This window comes from Zea mays, chromosome 3 (genome assembly GCF_902167145.1).
Source record: "Zea mays cultivar B73 chromosome 3, Zm-B73-REFERENCE-NAM-5.0, whole genome shotgun sequence".
Classification (NCBI taxonomy): Eukaryota; Viridiplantae; Streptophyta; class Magnoliopsida; order Poales; family Poaceae; genus Zea; species Zea mays.
The window spans coordinates 235,920,800-235,940,765 of record NC_050098.1 but is presented as its reverse complement, the minus strand read 5'-3'; the positions used below and the strand labels follow the sequence as shown (position 1 = coordinate 235,940,765).

General features: G+C 45.5%; 3 protein-coding genes and 1 non-coding gene across 4 annotated transcripts; 2 read left to right on the top strand and 2 right to left on the bottom strand.

Moving 5' to 3' along the window:
• Nucleotides 1-8,743: 8,743 nt before the first annotated feature.
• On the top strand, nucleotides 8,744-10,885 carry LOC100276754 (uncharacterized). The gene is made up of 4 exons (NM_001150469.2): nucleotides 8,744-8,990; nucleotides 9,760-9,882; nucleotides 10,259-10,361; nucleotides 10,539-10,885. Exons 1-4 carry the CDS (start codon nucleotides 8,896-8,898, stop codon nucleotides 10,779-10,781), a joined length of 564 nt encoding a protein of 187 aa, NP_001143941.1. The 5' UTR covers nucleotides 8,744-8,895; the 3' UTR covers nucleotides 10,782-10,885.
• A 721-nt stretch (nucleotides 10,886-11,606) lies between these two features.
• Nucleotides 11,607-13,435, bottom strand: LOC100284629 (integral membrane protein like). The gene is made up of 5 exons (NM_001157524.2): nucleotides 13,318-13,435; nucleotides 12,897-13,154; nucleotides 12,375-12,760; nucleotides 12,144-12,305; nucleotides 11,607-12,060 (listed from the first exon to the last, which is right to left on the bottom strand). Exons 2-5 carry the CDS (start codon nucleotides 13,054-13,056, stop codon nucleotides 11,755-11,757), a joined length of 1,014 nt encoding a protein of 337 aa, NP_001150996.2. The 5' UTR covers nucleotides 13,057-13,154; nucleotides 13,318-13,435; the 3' UTR covers nucleotides 11,607-11,754.
• A 958-nt stretch (nucleotides 13,436-14,393) lies between these two features.
• On the top strand, nucleotides 14,394-14,467 carry TRNAV-CAC (transfer RNA valine (anticodon CAC)). Its single transcript has one exon. It is a non-coding gene; the product is annotated as a tRNA-Val (tRNA).
• A 42-nt stretch (nucleotides 14,468-14,509) lies between these two features.
• Nucleotides 14,510-16,353, bottom strand: LOC100280763 (uncharacterized). The gene is made up of 2 exons (NM_001153684.1): nucleotides 16,212-16,353; nucleotides 14,510-14,947 (listed from the first exon to the last, which is right to left on the bottom strand). The coding sequence occupies exons 1-2, from the start codon at nucleotides 16,257-16,259 to the stop codon at nucleotides 14,753-14,755; spliced, it is 243 nt and encodes an 80-aa protein (NP_001147156.1). The 5' UTR covers nucleotides 16,260-16,353; the 3' UTR covers nucleotides 14,510-14,752.
• Nucleotides 16,354-19,966: the final 3,613 nt, after the last annotated feature.

Here is a 19,966-nt window from a genome sequence, read left to right as displayed (position 1 = left end):
TCCGATGACGTATGTGACGAAGGGTGAGCCTGTCCGTTGTCTTGTCTTCGTTGGTCCAACGATTGCGGCGAAGGCATCGAGCGAAGGGTGGCGTCTTCGCCTTCGGCCCAACACCGCTCCGCTATAATTCACCGGACTGTCCGGTGTCACACCGGACTGTCCGGTGTGCCAGCGGAGCAACAGCTACTTCGCGCGCAACGGTCGACTGCAACGCATTTAATGCGCGCATGCGCGCGCAGAGGACAGAGCACGCGCAGTTGGCGCACCGGACAGTCTACAGGACCTGTCTGGTGCACCACCGGACAGCCCAGAGGCCCCACAAGTCAGAGCTCCAACGGTCGAACCCCAACGGCTGGCTGACGTGGCTGGCGCACCGGACTGTCCGGTGCGCCATGCGACAGCAGTCTTCCAACGACCATTTTTGGTGGTTGGGGCTATAAATACCCCAACCACCCCACATTCAATGGCATCCAAGTTTTCCACCTTCAACACATTACAAGAGCTATATTATTCAATTCTAGACACTCCAAAGAGATCAAATCCTCTCCCAAGTCCAAAGACAACTCAAATCAATAGTGACTAGTGAGAGAGTGATATTTGTGTTCATTTGAGCTCTTGCACTTGGATTGCTTCTTTTCTTTATCATTCTTCTTGTGATCAAACTCAATTGTAACCAAGGCAAGAGACACCAATTATGTGGTGGTCCTTGCGAGAACTTTGTGTTCCGTTTGTTTGAGAAGAGAAGCTCACTCGGTCTAAGTGACCGTTTGAGAGAGGGAAAGGGTTGAAAGAGACCCGGTCTTTGTGACCACCTCAATGGGGAGTAGGTTTGAAAGAACCGAACCTCGGTAAAACAAATCATCGTGTCTCGCTCTTTATTTACTCACGATTTTTTTTGCGCCCTCTCTCTCGGACTTGTTTATATTTCTAACGCTAACCCGGCTTGTAGTTGTGCTTGAGTTTATAAATTTCAGATTCGCTCTATTCACCCCCCTCTAGGCGACTTTCAATTGGTATCAGAGCCTGGTGCTTCATTAGATCTTAACCGCTCGAAGTGATGTCGGGAGATCACGCCAAGAAGATGGGGATCGGCGGTGAGAAGTCCGCTACAAGCCATGGGAAGGCTCCATCCGGGGAGTCCGCCAACAAGGTGAAGGGATCCCCTTCACACAACAAGCCGGGTCGGAGCGGTGACAAAAAGAAGAAGATGAGGAAGGTGGTCTACTACGAGACCAACTCTTCATCGCCATCCACCTCCGGCTCCGACACGCCGTCCGTAACTTCTAAGCGCCATGAGCGCAAGAAGTTTAGTAAGATTCCCTACTCTATCCTCGCATTTCCAAACGTACTCCATTACTTTCCGTCCCATTAGGCAAACCACCTATGTTTGATGGTGAAGATTATAATATGTGGAGTGATAAAATGTGGCATCATCTAACCTCACTCCACACTAGCATTTGGGATGTTGTTGAGATTGGAGTACAGGTACCATCACCGGGGGATGAAGACTATGATTCGGACGAGGTCGCCCAAATCCGCCACTTTAACTCCCAAGCCACCACTATACTCCTCGCCTCTCTAAGTCGAGATGAGTATAACAAGGTGCAAGGACTAAAGAGCGCCAAGGAGATTTGGGACGTACTCAAGACCGCGCACGAAGGAGATGAGGTGACCAAAATCACCAAGCGGGAGACGATCGAGGGGGAGCTCGGTCGGTTCCGACTCAACCAAGGCGAGGACCCTCAAGCCATGTACAACCGCTTGAAGACCTTGGTGAACCAAGTGCGCAACCTCGGGAGCACAAAATGGGATGACCATGAGATGGTCAAGGTTATTCTAAGATCCCTCGTTTTTCTTAATCCTACACAAGTTCAATTAATTCAAGGCAATCCTAGATATACTCTAATGTCTCCCGAGGAAGTGATAGGAAATTTTGTGAGCTTTAAGTTGATGATCAAAGGCTCAAAGAAAATCATCGAGCTAGACGGCCCCTCCACGCCCGAAGCACAACCGGTCGCATTCAAGGCGACGGAGGAGAAGAAGGAGGAGTCTACACCAAGTAGACAACCCATCGACGCCTCTAAGCTCGACAATGAGGAGATGGCACTCATCATCAAAAGCTTCCGCCAAATCCTCAAGCAAAGGAGGAAGAAGGATTACAAGCCCCGCTCCAAGAAAGTTTGCTACAAGTGTGGTAAGCCCGGTCATTTCATTGCTAAATGTCCGTTATCTAGTGATAGTGACAGGGGCGACAACAAGAAGGGAAAGAGGAGAGAAGAAGAGATACTACAAGAAGAAGGATGGCAATGCCCATGTATGTCGCGAGTGGGACTCTGACGAGAGCTCCTCCGACGAGGACGCCGCCAACATCGCCGTCACCAAGGGACTCCTCTTCCCCAACGTCGGCCACAAGTGCCTCATGGCAAAGGACGGCAAAATGAAGAAGGTAAAATCAAGATCCTCCACTAAATATGCTTCCTCTAGTGATGAAGATAATTCTAGTGAAAATGAGGAGGATAACTTGCGTACCCTTTTTGCTAACCTAAGCATGCAACAAAAAGAAAAATTAAATGAATTAATTAGTGTTATTCATGAGAAGGATGAACTCTTGGATACCCAAGAGGACTTCCTAATTAAAAAAATAAGAAGCATGTTAAGGTTAAAAATGCTTACGCTCTAGAAGTAGAAAAATGTGAAAAACTGTCTAGTGAGCTAAGCACTTGCCATGATACTATTGTCAACCTTAGAAATGAAAATGCTAGTTTAATTGCTAAGGTTGATTCAAATGTTTGTGATCCTTCAATTCCCAATCTTAGAGATGATAATGCCAAATTACTTGCTAAGATTGAAGAATTAAATAATTATCTTTCTAGCCTTAGAAATAAAAAAAGAAGATTTGATTGCTAAGGCTAAAGATTTAGATGTTTGCAATGTTACAATTTCTGATCTTAGAGATAACAATGATATTTTACGTGCTAAGATTGTTGAACTTAATTCTTGCAAACCCTCTGCATCTACCATTGAGCATGTTACTATTTGTACTAGATGTAGAGATATTAACATTGATGCTATTCATGATCATATGGCTTTAATTAAACAACAAAATGATCATATAGCAAAATTAGATGCTAAAATTGTCGAGCATGACTTAGAAAATGAAAGATTTAAATTTGCTAGAAGCATGCTCTATAGTGGGAGACGCCCTGGCATCAAGGATGGCATTGGCTTCCAAAAGGGGGACAATGTCAAACTTAATGCCCCTCTTAAAAGATTGTCTAACTTTGTTAAGGGCAAGGCTCCCATGCCTCAGGATAATGAGGGTTACATTTTGTACCATGCCGGTTATCCCGAGAACAAAATTAGGAGAATTCATTCTAGGAAGTCTCACTCTGGCCCTAATCATGCTTTCATGTATAAGGGTGAGACATCTAGCTCTAGGCAATCAACCCGTGCAAAATTGCCTAAGAAGAAAACTCCTATTGCATCAAATAATTATAACATTTCATTTAAGACTTTTGATGCATCTTATGTTTTAACTAACAAATCCGGCAAAGTAGTTGCCAAGTATGTTGGGGGCAAACACAAGAGATCAAAGACTTGTGTTTGGGTACCCAAAGTTCTTGTATCTAATGCCAAAGGACCCAAAACCATTTGGGTACCTAAAGTCAAGAACTAAACTTGTTTTGTAGGTTTATGCATCCGGGGGCTCAAGTTGGATCATCGATAGCGGGTGCACAAACCATATGACAGGGGAGAAGAAAATGTTCTCCTCCTATGAGAAAAACCAAGATCCCCAAAGAGCGATCACATTCGGGGATAGAAACCAAGGTTTGGTCAAAGGATTGGGTAAAATTGCTATATCTCCTGACCATTCCATTTCCAATGTTTTTCTTGTGGATTCTTTAGATTACAACTTGCTTTCAGTTTCGCAATTATGTAAAATGGGTTACAACTGTCTTTTTACGGATACAGGTGTTACTATCTTTAGAAGAAGTGATGATTCAGTAGCATTTAAGGGAGTGTTAGAGGGTCAGCTATACTTAGTAGACTTTGATAGAACTGAACTCGACACTTGCTTAATTGCTAAGACAAACATGGGCTAGCTCTGGCATCGCCGACTAGCACATGTTGGAATGAAGAATCTTTACAAGCTTCTAAAGGGAGAACATATTTTGGGACTAACAGATGTTCATTTTGAGAAAGACAGGATTTGTAGCGCATGTCAGGCAGGGAAGCAAGTTGGTGTTCATCATCCACACAAGAACATCATGACGACTGATAGGCCACTCGAGCTCCTACACATGGATCTATTCGGCCTGATTGCTTACATAAGCATCGGCGAGAGTAAGTACTGTCTAGTTATTGTGGATGACTATTCTCGCTTCACTTGGGTGTTCTTTCTGCAGGAAAAATCTCATACCCAAGAGACCTTAAAGGGATTCTTGAGACGGGCTCAAAACGAGTTCGGCTTAAGGATCAAGAAAATTAGAAGCGACAACGGGACGGAGTTTAAGAACTCTCAAATTGAAGGCTTCCTTGAGGAGGAGGGCATCAAGCATGAGTTCTCTTCTCCCTACACGCCACAACAAAATGGTGTAGTGGAAAGGAAGAATAGAACTCTATTGGACATGGCAAGGACCATGCTTGATGAGTACAAGACTTCAGATAGGTTTTGGGCGGAGGCAGTCAACACCGCTTGCTACGCCATCAACCGGTTGTATCTACACCGCATCCTCAAGAAGACATCTTATGAACTCCTAACCGGTAAAAAGCCCAATGTTTCATATTTTAGAGTCTTTGGTAGCAAATGCTTTATTCTTGTTAAAAGAGGTAGAAAATCTAAATTTGCTCCTAAGACTGTAGAAGGCTTTTTACTAGGATATGATTCAAACACAAGGGCATATAGAGTCTTTAACAAGTCCTCTGGGCTAGTTGAAGTTTCTTGTGACATTGTGTTTGATGAAACTAACGGCTCTCAAGTAGAGCAAGTTGATCTTGATGAGATAGGTGATGAAGAGGCTCCGTGCGTCGCATTAAGGAACATGTCCATTGGGAATGTGTGTCCTAAGGAATCCGAAGAGCCACCACATGCACAAGATCAACCATCTTCCTCCACACAAGCATCTCCACCAACTCAAGATGAGGATGAGGCTCAAAATGATGAAGGAGAAGATCAAGAAATTGAGCCACCTCAAGAGGAGAGCAATGATCAAGGGGGAGATGCCCATGATCAAGATGAGGAAGATGAACAAGTTCCAAGACCGCCACACCCAAGAGTCCACCAAGCAATCCAACGAGATCACCCCATGAACACCATCCTCGACGATATTCAAAAGGGGTAACTACTAGGTCTCGTGTTGCTCATTTTTGTGAACATTACTCTTTTGTTTCCTCTATTGAGCCACACAGGGTAGAGGAAGCACTACAAGATTCGGATTGGGTGGTGGCAATGCAAGAGGAGCTCAACAACTTCACTAGGAACGAGGTATGGCATTTAGTTCCACGTCCTAACCAAAATGTTGTAGGAACCAAGTGGGTCTTCCGCAACAAGCAAGATGAGCATGGTGTGGTGACAAGGAACAAAGCCTGACTTATGGCCAAGGGATATTCACAAGTCGAAGGTTTGGATTTCGGTGAAACCTATGCACCCGTAGCTAGGCTAGAATCAATTCGCATTTTACTTGCCTATGCTACTTACCATGGCTTTAAGCTTTACCAAATGGACGTGAAAAGTGCCTTTCTCAATGGACCAATCAAGGAAGAGGTCTATATTGAGCAACCTCCCGGCTTTGAAGATAGTGAGTACCCTAACCATGTTTACAAACTCTCTAAGGCGCTTTATGGGCTCAAGCAAGCCCCAAGAGCATGGTATGAATGCCTAACAGATTTCCTTATCACTAATGGATTCAAAGTCGGAAAGGCCGATCCTACTTTATTTACTAAAACTCTTGACAATGATTTGTTTGTATGCCAAATTTATGTTGATGATATTATATTTGGGTCTACTAACGAATCTACATGTGAGGAATTTAGTAGGATCATGACACAGAAATTCGAGATGTCGATGATAGGGGAGTTGAAGTACTTCTTGGGATTTCAAGTGAAGCAACTCCAAGAGGGCACCTTCGTTAGCCAAACGAAGTACATTAAAGACATTCTAAACAAGTTTGGGATGAAGGATGCCAAACCCATTAAGACACCCATGGGAACCAATGGGCATCTCGACCTCGACACGGGAGGTAAATCCGTCGATCAAAAGTGTATTTCAAACCAAGGCATAGATTGAAAGTGAATTGGAGTCTTCGGCGAAGACAAAGGCTTCCACTCCACTCCATTGAATCACTCATCCTTCGCCGTCGCTCCGAGCAACTCTCCAACTTTGGTATAATCTTCACTCATATTTTATTCGCCAAAGGGGGAGAAATTAGTTAGAAGGGCTTATATTTCACTCAAGCATCCGTTTTTGGCGATTCATGCCAAAGGGGGAGAAAGTATTAGCCCAAAGCAAAAGGACCGCACCACCACCAATTTTCAAAATTTAATGCTAAGAAAAGGTTTTGAAATGATGAAATTTTCAATTGATATCTTATTGTATTAAAAAGGGGGAGAAAGTAGTATTTTCAAATTGGTGTCTTAAAACCCTCTTGAACACTAAGAGGAGGATTTTATTCAGGGGGAGAAAATTTCAAATCTTCTCAAAATATTATTCATTTACCTTTGACTATTTGCAAAAGGACTTTGAAAAGAATTTACAAAAGAATTTGCAAAAACAAAACATGTGGTGCAAGTGTGGTCCAAAATGGTGAAAATAAAGAAACAATCCATGCATATCTTGCGAAAATATTTATTGGCTCAATTCTAAGTAACCTTTGCACTTACAATTATGCACTTCTATATTTGCTTTAGTTTGTGTTGGCATCAATCACCAAAAAGGGGGAGATTGAAAGGGAATTAGCCTTACACCTTTTTCCTAACGGATTTTGGTGGTTGAATTGCCCAACACAAATAATTGGACTAACTAGTTTGCTCTAGTCTATAAGTTCTACAGGTGCCAAAGGTTCACAATAAGCCAATAAAAAGACCAAGAAAGGGTTCAAACAAAGAGAGCAAAAGACATCCCAAAAGGCACCCTGGTCTGGTGCACCGGACTGTCCGGTGTGCCACCGGACAGTGTCCGGTGCACCAGGGCACTCGACGCTGAACTCGCTACCTTCGGGAAAATGGGAGGCCGCTCCGCTATAATTCACCGGACTGTCCGGTGTGCCAGCGGAGCAACGGCTACTTCGCGTGCAACGGTCGACTGCAACGCATTTAATGCGCGCCTGCGTGCGCAGAGGACAGAGCACGCGCAGTTGGCGCACCGGACAGTCTACAGGACCTGTCCGGTGCACCACCGGACAGCCCAGAGGCCCCACAAGTCAGAGCTCCAACGGTCGAACCCCAACGGCTGGCTGACGTGGCTGGCGCACCGGACAGTGTCTGGTGGCGCACCGGACTGTCTGGTGCGCCATGCGATAGCAGTCTTCCAACGACCATTTTTGGTGGTTGGGGCTATAAATACCCCAACCACCCCACATTCAATGGCATCCAAGTTTTCCACCTTCAACACATTACAAGAGCTATACCATTCAATTCTAGACACTCCAAAGAGATCAAATCCTCTCCCAAGTCCAAAGACAACTCAAATCAATAGTGACTAGTGAGAGAGTGATATTTGTGTTCATTTGAGCTCTTGTACTTGGATTGCTTCTTTTCTTTCTCATTCTTCTTGTGATCAAACTCAATTGTAACCAAGGCAAGAGACACCAATTGTGTGGTGGTCCTTGCGGGAACTTTGTGTTCCGTTTGTTTGAGAAGAGAAGCTCACTCGGTCTAAGTGACCGTTTGAGAGAGGGAAAGGGTTGAAAGAGACCCGGTCTTTGTGACCACCTCAATGGGGAGTAGGTTTGAAAGAACCGAACCTCGGTAAAACAAATCATCGTGTCTCGCTCTTTATTTACTCACGATTTGTTTTGTGCCCTCTCTCTCGGACTTGTTTATATTTCTAACGCTAACCCGACTTGTAGTTGTGTTTGAGTTTATAAATTTCAGATTCGCCTTATTCACCCCCCTCTAGGCGACTTTCAATGCTCCCGTACGACGTACCCTCGACGACCCCGACTCCACCTCAGCTCGTGCCTCCGGTGACTCCCTGTTCGCCCCCGGCTGGCGGTTGGGACACAGCCTCCCTTGCCGGCACCTACAACACCATGGCGTTGGCTCCACCCTCCTTCGACTGGGTTGTCGACTCCGGTGCATCCTACCACACCACCCCCCACTGCAGGCATGTTATCTTCCTCTCACCCGCCTCATTCCTCCCACCCCACTTCGATCGTCGTTGGGAATGGTTCCACTCTCCTGATCACCTCAATAGGTGCCTCGGTTCTCTCCGGACCGTTCCATCTCAATGATGTTCTTGTCGCCCCTCACATCACTCACAATCTCCTTTCTGTTCGTCGGTTCACTACCGATAATTCCTGATTCATTGAGTTTGACCCTTCTGGTTTTTCTTTGAAGGATCTGGCCACCAGGACCCTACTTACCCGCTGTGACAGCATTGGACCCCTCTACACGCGCCGCCCTTCGAACAACGACGCTAAGAGTGAGACAGGGTAGAGGAGTTTTTTGGGCTTTGTTCGCTAGGTTTCTTCGACAGGCTCTGGTGCCCTGCGCCTGAAATGGGTTCTTTTGGCCTTTTTCTTCTGCGGCCCATTTACCTGCACACGTCCATACCCAGTAAGTGAGACTTGTCGTCCATTCTGAAGTCCGGCGGCGGCGGCAGCGGCGAGGGCGAGGCCTCTGCGACTTCCAGATCTCCCCGACGAGGAGGAAGTCTCTACAGCGGAGGGGAGGGAGATGTCGTACATGCGGGGTGACCTGCTGACGAGGATGCGTAAGCTGGTGAAGGGCCTCGCCAGGCCCGAGCCCCGGTGGCTCAAGGCCTTGGAACGGTCGGTGCTCGCTACGCCAACCTCTCTTTCCTCGTTCCTAGTTGTGCCCTTGCACTTGCATTTCTCGATCCATCCGTGGCTCCGTTAGGTCAGGATAATTGACCATTTATCCATCCGTGGCTCCGTTAGGTCAGGATAATTGACCATTTATCCATCCGTGACGCCGTTAGGTCAGGATAATGGACCATTTTATTAGGGTTGTTTGGATTCTGTGAACACCGCACCGCTCTACGAGCAATCGCATAAGTTTTCCTCCAGTTGATTGCTCATCCATGGACAACGGATCCATAATTTCTAGTCATGTGGTAATAAACGAAAATGATTTCGTGCTGAAACCGCTGTGTTGGTTGGGTGCCGAACTGTTCTCTAAATAAGACCCTGAGCCCCACGGTATTGCTTATGGATGTGATTCTTGACTGCTTCTTAGGGCCTGTTTGGAAGCACCCAGAAACTGGTTTATGGAAAGTGGAGAGTGGTTCCAACTATACCAGTTTATAGAAATTGGATTTCCAGTTTTTGAAAAACCAAGAAGCTGGCATCTCCCAGCTAAACTTGTGTGCTTCCAAACAAGCCCTTAGTTTTTGTTGCCATTAGCTTGTTTGGTGATTCGTTTGGTTCAGTTGTGCTACATTTAACATTTGTATGAACAGAAGATTGCTATTTCTTAACTTGTTTAAAAGTGCCTTATCATATGTCTACTGTAATATTTCCATTCTTGTTCTTCATGCTGCTTTCTGGTCTACTGAAACAAGTGGCGCCTATCTATCAGGGCTCCGCCAGTGACATTTCCTCGCCCAGAGGGGAAGATCAAGACTCTGGTGCTTCCTGAGGATGTGTATGTCACGAAGTTCAACAGAATACATCCAGATTCGCTTTACCATGATGCAATCAAGTAAGATCCCTCTCTTTTCTTATGTGGTTTCCTTATATAAACATCATTCTGCAAATGCTGTATAGTTAAAATAGTACTGATCGGCATGGCACCGATAAGCCCGACTGACAGATAACCTTGCTTATAAATACTGTTATAATTGGATTAGTGAAAACAGTTGCTTAATGTGAAGGATGCGATTGGTTTGGTAGTTGGCGACTATCTTCAGTTTCGATCTGTAGGCCAACACTTGATAATTGACCCTGTCTCTGGGTCCAACAAAATAGGACTGTTTTGGTCCTCTTCTCTGGAACATTTTCCTCTCTATTTCTTGGGCCTGATCAATTTGAGCTTCTCACTCTGAACACAAGATGTATCGCTTGTCCATCCTTTTCAGGATAAGTGGATTTGATCCACCGCCAGCTCGAGTGTTTGCTTGGCGTGTCCTGGAGTTGAAAGAGCAAGGAGTCGATGAAGATGTTGCGATGGCTGTAGCAGATGTAATCATTCTCATCTATAACCCTTTCATTTAATTTTACCAGACACCGTTAAACAGAAAAATCTGATCCTACGCCTCGCTGTAAAACTCAAAGTTACTGATGAGTCATTCAAGTTTGAACGCCACCAGCTTTAATTAGGCATCAGTTGTATAACCGCCATCCTATTTTTTTTTCTAGAACGAGTACCGGACAGAGAAGAAGGCAAAGAAGAAAGCGTACAAGGAGCTGAAAGAAATCGCCCGCAGCGAAGGGAGGAAGCCACCTCCGAATCCATACCCGAGTGCCATAAAGGAAATACAAGCGGAGGAAAAGAAGTATGTCATGGACCGTTTGCATAACCCGAAGGTAATCGAGATTGCGAACAAGATGAAGGAGGAGCGAGACAGGATGTTGAGGGATAGAGCAGCAGGTCAGCGGTAGTCGTAGCAGCAGGTAATGTTTGGACTGGCCGACTGGGTGTTGTCGTTTACGACATGGGCCAACTGGCGTCATAAATAATGGTTGTTGGAGATTGATATGGCAAATATGAAACTCGTGTTTTTGTTATTCGTATTTCTGGGATTTAGATGGCCTCTGGAATGCAATGTTGATTGGGATGTGTTTTTGCCAGCAAGCTGGTAAATTGAGACGTGTTTTGCTTGCTCCAGAAAGTTCTGCTTATAGCTGATACAAGGCTAGACCGAATCAGCAGTTGCATTGTGATATGTTAGCAGAACGCCAGTTCCCCTTCTATTCGCCCCTTGCATGTTAATTTCTGCATATCCCTGTGATGAGCATTTTAGTAATCTGAGTGAGTGCTCATTCAGTTGGTGCTCCCTCCGATGAGAGGTTGAAGGAACCAATACCTGTTGAGATGTGGCATTCTGAGGGATATGATTGAGTTGTTGGTTGCTCTCTAACATTCAAGGTTTTTTTTTGTTGTTGTTTTTTTACTTCAAGAATTTCTTGCGAATTTTTCTCTCTCTCTCTGTGTGTGTGTGTGTTTGCCTTGCCGTTTAGTTTTGGAAGATCTTGTCGCTGTTCTTAAATCATGGCACAAAGTTCGCTCTTGTGTTGTGAGTCGAAAATGACCATTTCTTGATCCTGGTGTGCCCTGTACTATAGGTGTATGCTTATAGTTGGGTACATAAATGTGCGCAGCAAAGCTACGGCCCTTTGTGATCCGTAGTTCTATACGCCGTTCCTGCTATTGCGGGCTGTAGGCCATGTTGCCATGCTGTGGGTGTGCGATTGAAGGGTCCACACCTTGTACGCGTTTACAAACCAAATCGTTCAATGTTTTGGCAAACACACACAAAAACACGTATACCAAGGGAAATTGTTCAATGTTTTGGCAAACAATTGCACCATGTGATTAAACGATTACACGTATACCTGTAACTATAACAAATGATTATTTGTCAGTGTCGTCCTTGTCTTGTTTGAGGGTCACCGGCAGGTCTTTGCCGCGGCGCTCCTTGCCGCCCGGTTTAGCGGACGCGTTCCCGTACCACACCATCCCGAGGACGGCGAGGGCCATCCCGAGGACGACCTGGAGGCTGAGGCCTTCCTTGCCGAAGAAGAGGAAGCCGAGGGAGAGGACGAGCACGGTCTTCATGTGGCCCAGGACCTGGAAGGACACGGCGGAGAAGCGGCCGATGCAGATGAACTGGCTCAGGTTGACCCCGATCGCGATGAAGCACGACAGCGCGAGGAACAACTGCGGCAGAAAACGGTGAGGTGAGGTGAGGTGAGGGATGGCATTCGGATTCCAGAATTCTTGTTCGTCGACTCGTACGGTACCAGAGCGAGAGACGAGAAGCTGAAGTGGTCCACCCTTTGCCCTGTCAGCAGGTAGTCAACGAACGGCCCTGCCAGCAGCAGCGACCCTGCCTGCGCCGGCGCCGTGTGGCCCAGCAGGCTGAACGAGTTGAGAGAGTGCTTGCGCTGGAGGAAATGAACATACTGCAGCAGCAACACAAAACGATCAGTTCCAGAACAAGAGCGCAGCTAGCAGACCGACTAACAACTTACATACTGCTGCAGAGCCGTGCTCCAGACAGCCACGACGGCCGCGACCAGGCCTCTGGCGTTGACGCTCACGTCAGTGACGGTGCACACCGCCACTCCTGCGAGCACGACCGCGATGCTGAGCCTGGTGTCCCGGGAGTAGTGCACGCGGTCCAAGACCACCTCCAGGAGGCACGACGCCGGGATCATGCAGAGCTTGGCTACCTGGTAGAAGCCGACGGAGTTCCACATCAGGCTGACGTTCATCCCCACGATGGACAGGTTGGAGAACACCACGAACTTGGCTAGGTCCGGTAACGGCAGCTGCGACGGCTGGCTGAGGCCGACCCACCGGAACACGAGGGTCATCACGGTGGTGGTCGCGAAATGCAGCCCCGTTAACGTCGTGGCTGCAGCACACGCCACGGAGCCACACAAGAAGCAAGCAAGAAGAAGAGAGCGCGGTTAATAAATAATGACAGTCAAAATTAAGAGGCGTGAGATGAGATCCCCCCAGGTAAGCAAGCACACAACACATGCACGCACCGAACGTGAACCCGTACGTCGCCATTAGAGCCTTGTTGACCATGATGAGCCCGACGGACGTGGTGACGTTGAAGCTCCACGACGCGAGGTCCAGCGCGGCTTTACTGTCGGGTTTCTTCTTCGGAGTCGGAGAGGCGGAGGCCGCCGTGTCTGGCCTCATGGTTGCTGGTTGTCTCTCACTCGCGCTCGCTGGATTACTGTCTCATCGGAGAGGAGGCTGGCGCCATCGGGGTAGGTCCAGGAGTCCAAAGCGTTGGCCTGCGGGAAGAAGGTCCGTGGTACTGGTTAAGCATACGAGAACAGAATCCACCGCCGCAGCAGCAGGAGGAGGCGGGGGTGAACAGCAGCGACAAGGACAACAAAAGCAGAGGAGGAAATCGCGGCGGGGAAGGGGAGAAACGGATCAGCGCATCACCCCCACCTGATCGCTCCTGCTCCTGCTGCTGCTCCTCCGGGACAACACAACGAGACAATGGCGACAGATCGGAGGCCGCCTGCCTGTTCGATCTGTGCTCGCGACTCGCGAGTGTGTGTTGTTGTTTGCCTGCCCGTTTCCCCCTTTCCGGCCGGCTATTTATACGCAGCCCACCCCGCTTCTCTGTTTTTTTAACTACTACTTAGAGCAGCAGGCAGATTTACTACTAAACCAAAAACAAGGGGGGATTACGATGCCTGTCTTAATTACTACTGCGTGCATCAATCTCTAATTTACTTGTCATATTATTATAACACATGCATCACGCATATATATACGGCGCTGACGACCTTACCAATAATAATGCATGCAGAGACCTTTTTCCGGATCACAAGCTAGCTAGCGTCTCAATCAGACGAATGAACGTGACTGACATGTAACGCAAGTTTTAACTAAATGGGCAGTCGGACGGGAACGGTCTAGCTTGTTGCGTATTATATTATCATAATGTTAATCTGCGTATTATATTATATTGCACACAGTGACAGTGTACGCTATGCGTGCATGCGACGGTCTCGATCAGAAATACGTTGGCTGGCGTACGCAGTCAGCTGGGCTAATTAATGCAAAGTTCCTCCAGGCTCCACGACTCGGACGCAAAGTTAAACGTTTGATTTAGCATGCCGCTGAAGCAATAATAGCCACACCACCACGACGGCACGACCACTCCAAAGTTCGTCCGTCTTCTACGAGAAACCCTAGTTAATAATAATAATAATCTTACTTTATATATATTAGCAAAGCGTTCCATGAATGTTTTTTGAATATATCTGCCCACACAAAATAATAGTTTTAAGTTCAACCGTAACCAGATCTTTTCGAAACCTTGACTTCGACCCTGTTCTGTTCAGCTATTCACGGATGTTCAGAGAGAGTAGAATGGATCAGGACGAGGTCATATCATTATCATATCATCTGCATGCAGTTCGTTCCAACATAAATGATCCCGATTCACGCTCTATGCATTTGCAGCATGTAAATCGTGTTACTAAGTAATTACTTTCATGATCTCATATCACACAGTCTGGGTGGTGTAGTTGGTTATCACGTTAGTCTCACACACTAAAGGTCCCCAGTTCGAACCTGGGCTCAGACAATTTTTTTAAATTTTTTTTGACTTTTTCTTTAATCCCTGCAGGAACGGAAGAGCCGCAGCCACTTCTTGCATCAACATCTCAGAATCAACTTAATTCTAACACCGTCTTAAACAAAAAAAATGCATAGGATACATTGACATGTCTTTCTAGTTTTCTACCATCTCACCAACAATGGCACACTCCAGAGGACACACCACACACACACATTGCTCCGTCCACGCAGGGGCAGAGAGAGAGAGAGAGAGAGATGCCTGCGTTTGCGCGCGTGGTTGGCCGTTGGGACTTCAGCCGCGGCCGGTAGTGGTGAAGCGCTGCAGGGCCATCATCTTCACCTCGGCGAAGCGTTTCGCGCAGTTGGACAGGCACGAGGTCTCGCTCCTGCTCAGGCTGCTCCCCACGCTCCCCGTCACGCACTTGTCCCAGCAGACAAACGTCAGCTTCGCCACCAGCTCGTTCGCCATGGCCCTTTTTTTCTCCTCCTGAAACACACGGACACCGGTTCCTCCAGTGTCAGATCAAATGGCTGCAGGTACTCACGTTCATCGGTCAGTTCCATTGAACATGTCATGCCTACCATCCTCCCTGCTTGCATTGGATTTCCTTAAGTCTGAACATGCTGAATTTGATTCTATTAAACACCAAGTAACTTCACACACGTCTCACTAATCCTACGGAAAGAAAACCGCGTGATTCCCAGGCTGAATTTTTACTCTACAAACCGCAAATCATCCATACCATTTACTGAAACGACATGTAACATCGGACAGACCCAGAACAGGGGTCAGCTTGAGTTAGATTCACAGGAACAGGATGTGTAGCAAGGCGGTTCCCTGCCTATCTTGTATAGCATAACATAGATGCACTGGAGGGTCAGAATTGCTTAAACTTGAACAACTAGCATCATTTCTCTGGTACCATTTATGATCTGTGACAGCAACTTATAGTTCAACAGTGTTTCAAAGGTGTCGCCTAGGTGATGGTCAGGCGTACCCAGCTCACCTTGGGAAACAGTGGTGCCTTGCCGCCTAGGCGCCCAGGCAGACCCAGCACTGATTAAGTAAGGAGTCACCTTTTAAATACTGGTTAAGTGTTATAAAAAAAACAAGTAAGGAGTCTCCTTTTTTTCATGTAGAAACTTCGTAATGAGGGGAAATATAATGACCGAGCAGTGCCCTTCAGGATGAGCAAGAATCTTCCAACAGCAGTGAGGCAGTTTATCAGTATAGGGTAAGGGCTAGTTATTGCTTGTACACGGAACAGGTCAAAATCAGGTATGCACAGGTTGGCTAACATCCAAAATTTTCACTGTAGAATGGACTGAAGACCCTTTTGACAGTTGAACCAGTTCTGGAATGATGGAAACCCCTCCATATCAAGAATCAAGATGCATCACTTACATTTAAAGCAGCGATGCTGGATACTTCATCAGTAGAGAGCTATTGAATACTCCTAGGGTTTTAGCATCAGTTGCATCTGAATACAAACTCCTGGCACATCTCTAAACCCAAGATTCAGGAGCATTCTCCCTCCCAGCTGATACGAGATTCCCTTGGTTCTATTTATTATCCCAGGGCGAGAGCAACATCGTCTTCGGCTAGATCAATCAAGGGAATCAAAGAATCCGGGAGGAAAGAAAAAAGGAAAAACATGCGGGGGTGGGGATTAGCGGATGCGCCGCCGATGGGTTTATTGGGATGAGTAGCAAGAAATCATCCACTAGGCATAGCGGAGCGGAACAGGTACCTCAATGAGCGCCATGAGACGCGGATTGCTGAGGGCCGAAGAATCCATGGGTCGATGTCGATCCGCTGCACCTGCTCTGCTCTGCCCTGCCGGCGTGAGGAGGTGGATGAGACAAGACTTTCCGTTTACTTCTTTTTTGAATGAAAGAAATCTTGGCAAGAAAGAAAGAAAAAAAACACATAAGGCTGGCTAGTTGGGCCTGCTTATTTGGACTGGGCAGAATCTAGCCCACTACTTGGATTCCTCCACTTCTTTCTCTCCCCGAAAGCGAGCAGTCAAGCGTGAGCCCAGCCTGGGAATGGAAGGAAATCAATAGAAAGAGCAAAGACTCCTGTTGACCTTGAAATTTGATTTTTTTTTTTTCCTTAAACTTTAAAACCAGATCCCTTACTCTCTAAACTCTTAAAATTGCTCAAATTACCTTTTTTATCTTAGTTTGAGGTGGTTTTGAAAACGGTTGTCCATTGTTTTAGTTAAAAACCTGAGTAGGTATTTGATAAGATTTTTAAACTACAGAAAATGCCCCTAAGTTTCTAAACATCATAAGAAAGTACTAGAGATAGATGATTATATAAATAAAATATTTAGAGCTTATAAAATAATTATCTCTAAATGCTTCCAACAAAAAAAAATTACTTATAGAGAAATGGAAAACGTGTCTAAAAATAAAAAATTTACATAACATTCCAATTGATGTTTAAATGTATTTTAAGATTATTTCATGACAAAAAAGCATAATACACAACTAGCACAAGTGAATAGAATGAAGACATTCAGTGCTAATGTATGTTGCATTGCATACTTGCACTCGTAATGGTTGTGACCCATATTTGGATGTACAAAGTTAAAAAAACATGTTTATACATCGATTATAATGTTTCAAGAATTTTTTATACTTCTCTAAATAGTTTTTGCATTTTAGTAGAGATAAAAATAATTTTATGAAGCTTCTAAAGATTTTTTTCTCGTACCCCAATTTGTATCTATTTTTCGTAATTTCAGCGGAGAGTGTCTGTTTGATTTAGCTTTTTTCTGACCAGCTTTTCTGATAATCTAGCTGTGTAGAAAATCTGAGTATCATTAGGATTACGTGCGGAGAAAGATAATATTGTCCATGTTAGAAATATAGGCATTTTCTGTACCATTTTAATTCCATAAATTAAAATTATGATGATGACATATAATAGATAATCAAACATAGAAAACATGATCTCAAAAATATCCATAACAATATGGATCATGAGAACACAAAGCATATGAAGCATGTAAATCATATAAATAAAATAAGTATATAAACATGGTTCATGGATTATTGCGGAACAACTGGAAATAAACAGATAACAATATAAACATGATGACTATAAAATTAAGACAGACAGATATAACATATTATAATACGATAGAACAAAGCTACATATGACATATATAATATGCAGAATATAAAACTGTAATGAACTGAATTGATCATACCCCCATGCGCTTCGAGGATCCTGATCCTTGTCCAACTTCTCTTGTCATCCGATCGAGATGAAGACGCCAAGAACCAGCGATGAAGACAACGACAGACATTGGGCAGTCGCGTAGACGCTCCCCAAAAACCTAATTGTCGATCCCCCGTGCAAGGTCTCGAACGACACCGGCTTCGGAGGCACCTGCCCTCTCGCTTCTCTGTGCGCGCAGATTCACGAGATGGAAATATCCTCACTCGGCTGCTGGACTGTGAGACTGAAAGTGTTTCTCGCGTGTACCGAGTGACAGGGGTGCTCCTCTATTTATCCTCTCGCAGAGGGAAACTGAAGGAGAAAGGTCGTCGAGTCACGCCAAGAGTCGGCCAGCTCTAGCCGAGTTATGCCATGAGTCGGCCAGCTCTCGCCGAGTCACGCCATGAGTCGGCAGCTGAAGGAGACGGGTCACTCGGCTGGCTGACGAAGAGACAGGGTCACTCGGCAGACGAAGGGACAGGGTCACTCGGCTGACGTACGCGGTTAGTGAGTGCTAAAAATTAACACAACCACACCACGCCCGCTCGCCTGCCTGCCTCGCCCGGCCCGGCCGGCGGCGGCGCGCGCGCGTGTGGCACGCCCTTGTCCATTTCTTGACTTCTCAAGTTAAGTGGAATAAATCCCACCATATAAGTCAAGGCAAAAGACCCTTGGACTTCCAATGTGGTACTATTGGTATTCTCCACCATTACACACCATAGAGTTTATTCAATAAATGGGCCAAGCCCATAAAAGATCCAACAATCCCCACCAAACTCTAGGGTTTGTAATGATGAAGTATCAGAATCACAATCCTTTGATATACCAGTGTTTCGATGGAGACTGTTAAGTTGAACATCCATCTAGAATAAGAGTTTCACTCATTCACAACTGAACAATGGACTATGCCTTGAATTGACAGTTTTGTGCGAAATAAGATTCACTCAAATCCTTTGCTGATACTAGGCTGCAAAAAGGTATTCCCGCTGTTTAGAAGCATATAAGTCACACTTCAGTGCCTTTCATGAGTATTTAGGGATTACCCAAGTCCCATAGACTGTGACTAGCAGTCTGACTCATATAGGTGTATTCCTCAGAAGATGTTCTGTAGGACAACATCTCATCTTTATAAGACTCTTGGAATACATTAAGGTAAAAACCATCCTGCCTTACAGATAGGAAAGATGTGCATCAGAAATGAGTCAAAGAAGGGATCTTTCCTCACAATCTACTCCTAGCTTGTTTCACCACTCTACTTCACGGGATCTCCGATCACATAGAGCAGGTTACCACTAGAGTAGATCTCACATGGGTCTCATACCCATTTCCCTCGATGCACTTTCTATCACATTGCGTGACAGACCCTTAGTAAATTGATCTGCCAGATTATTCGATGTGTGAACATAATCCACAGTTATAACTCCGAAATTTTTCAACTTTCTGACAGATTTCAATCTCCTCTTAACATGCCTTGTAGACTTCACGTTATTCCTAGAACTGTTAACTTTTGTAATCACCATTTGGTTGTCACAGTTCATGGAAATAGCCGGTATCGGTTTTTCAACTACCGGTAAGTCCAATAGGAAATCACGAAGCCACTCGGCCTCAGCCCCAGCAGTGTCTAATGCTGCGAGTTCTGCTTCCATTGTAGACTTCGTTAAGATAGTCTGCTTGCAAGACTTCTAGGAAACAGCGCCACCTCCAAACAGAAACACATATCTGCTTGTGGCATAAAGCTCATCAGCATCAGAAATCCAGTTGGCATCACAATAGCCTTCCAGCACTTTTGGGTTTCCGGTATAATGAATACTGTATGTCATAGTACCTTTCAAATACCGCAACACTCTCTCAAGAGCACGCCAGTGATCATCTCCTGGTTTCGACACAAACTGACTTAGCTTACTCACAGCATAAGAGATGTCTGGCCTTGTTGCACTTGCAAGGTACATGAGCGAGCCAATGATCTGGGAGTATGTCAATTGATCCCTTGCTATTCTCCGATTCTTTCTTAATAGCACACTAGGGTCATAAGGTGTTGGAGCAGGATCACAGTCACTAAAACCAAAGCGACTCAATACTTTTTCCACATAATGGGATTGTAACAAAGTTACCCCACCATCAGCTTCTCTAACAAGCTTGATGTTTAGAATGACATCAGCCTCTCCCAAATCTTTCATCTCGAAATTGCTCGATAGAAGATTTTTAACTTCCTCAATCACATTGAGATTTGATCCAAAGATCAAAATGTCATCAACATAAAGGCACAGCATAACA

Bases quoted from the DNA above. Each gene is read 5' to 3' on its own strand.
- LOC100280763 (NM_001153684.1), bottom strand. From the start codon at position 16,259: ATGGATTCTTCGGCCCTCAGCAATCCGCGTCTCATGGCGCTCATTGAG. The intron at 14,948-16,211 runs GTACCTGTTCCG...CGTGTGTTTCAG, and splicing joins GTCTCATGGCGCTCATTGAG to GAGGAGAAAAAAAGGGCCAT.
- LOC100276754 (NM_001150469.2), top strand. From the start codon at position 8,896: ATGTCGTACATGCGGGGTGACCTGCTGACGAGGATGCGTAAGCTGGTG. The intron at 8,991-9,759 runs GTCGGTGCTCGC...CCTATCTATCAG, and splicing joins TGGCTCAAGGCCTTGGAACG to GGCTCCGCCAGTGACATTTC. The intron at 10,362-10,538 runs GTAATCATTCTC...TTTTTTTTCTAG, and splicing joins TTGCGATGGCTGTAGCAGAT to AACGAGTACCGGACAGAGAA.
- LOC100284629 (NM_001157524.2), bottom strand. From the start codon at position 13,056: ATGAGGCCAGACACGGCGGCCTCCGCCTCTCCGACTCCGAAGAAGAAA. The intron at 12,761-12,896 runs GTGCGTGCATGT...CGTGTGCTGCAG, and splicing joins GACGTACGGGTTCACGTTCG to CCACGACGTTAACGGGGCTG. The intron at 12,061-12,143 runs GTACCGTACGAG...TTTCTGCCGCAG, and splicing joins GCTTCTCGTCTCTCGCTCTG to TTGTTCCTCGCGCTGTCGTG.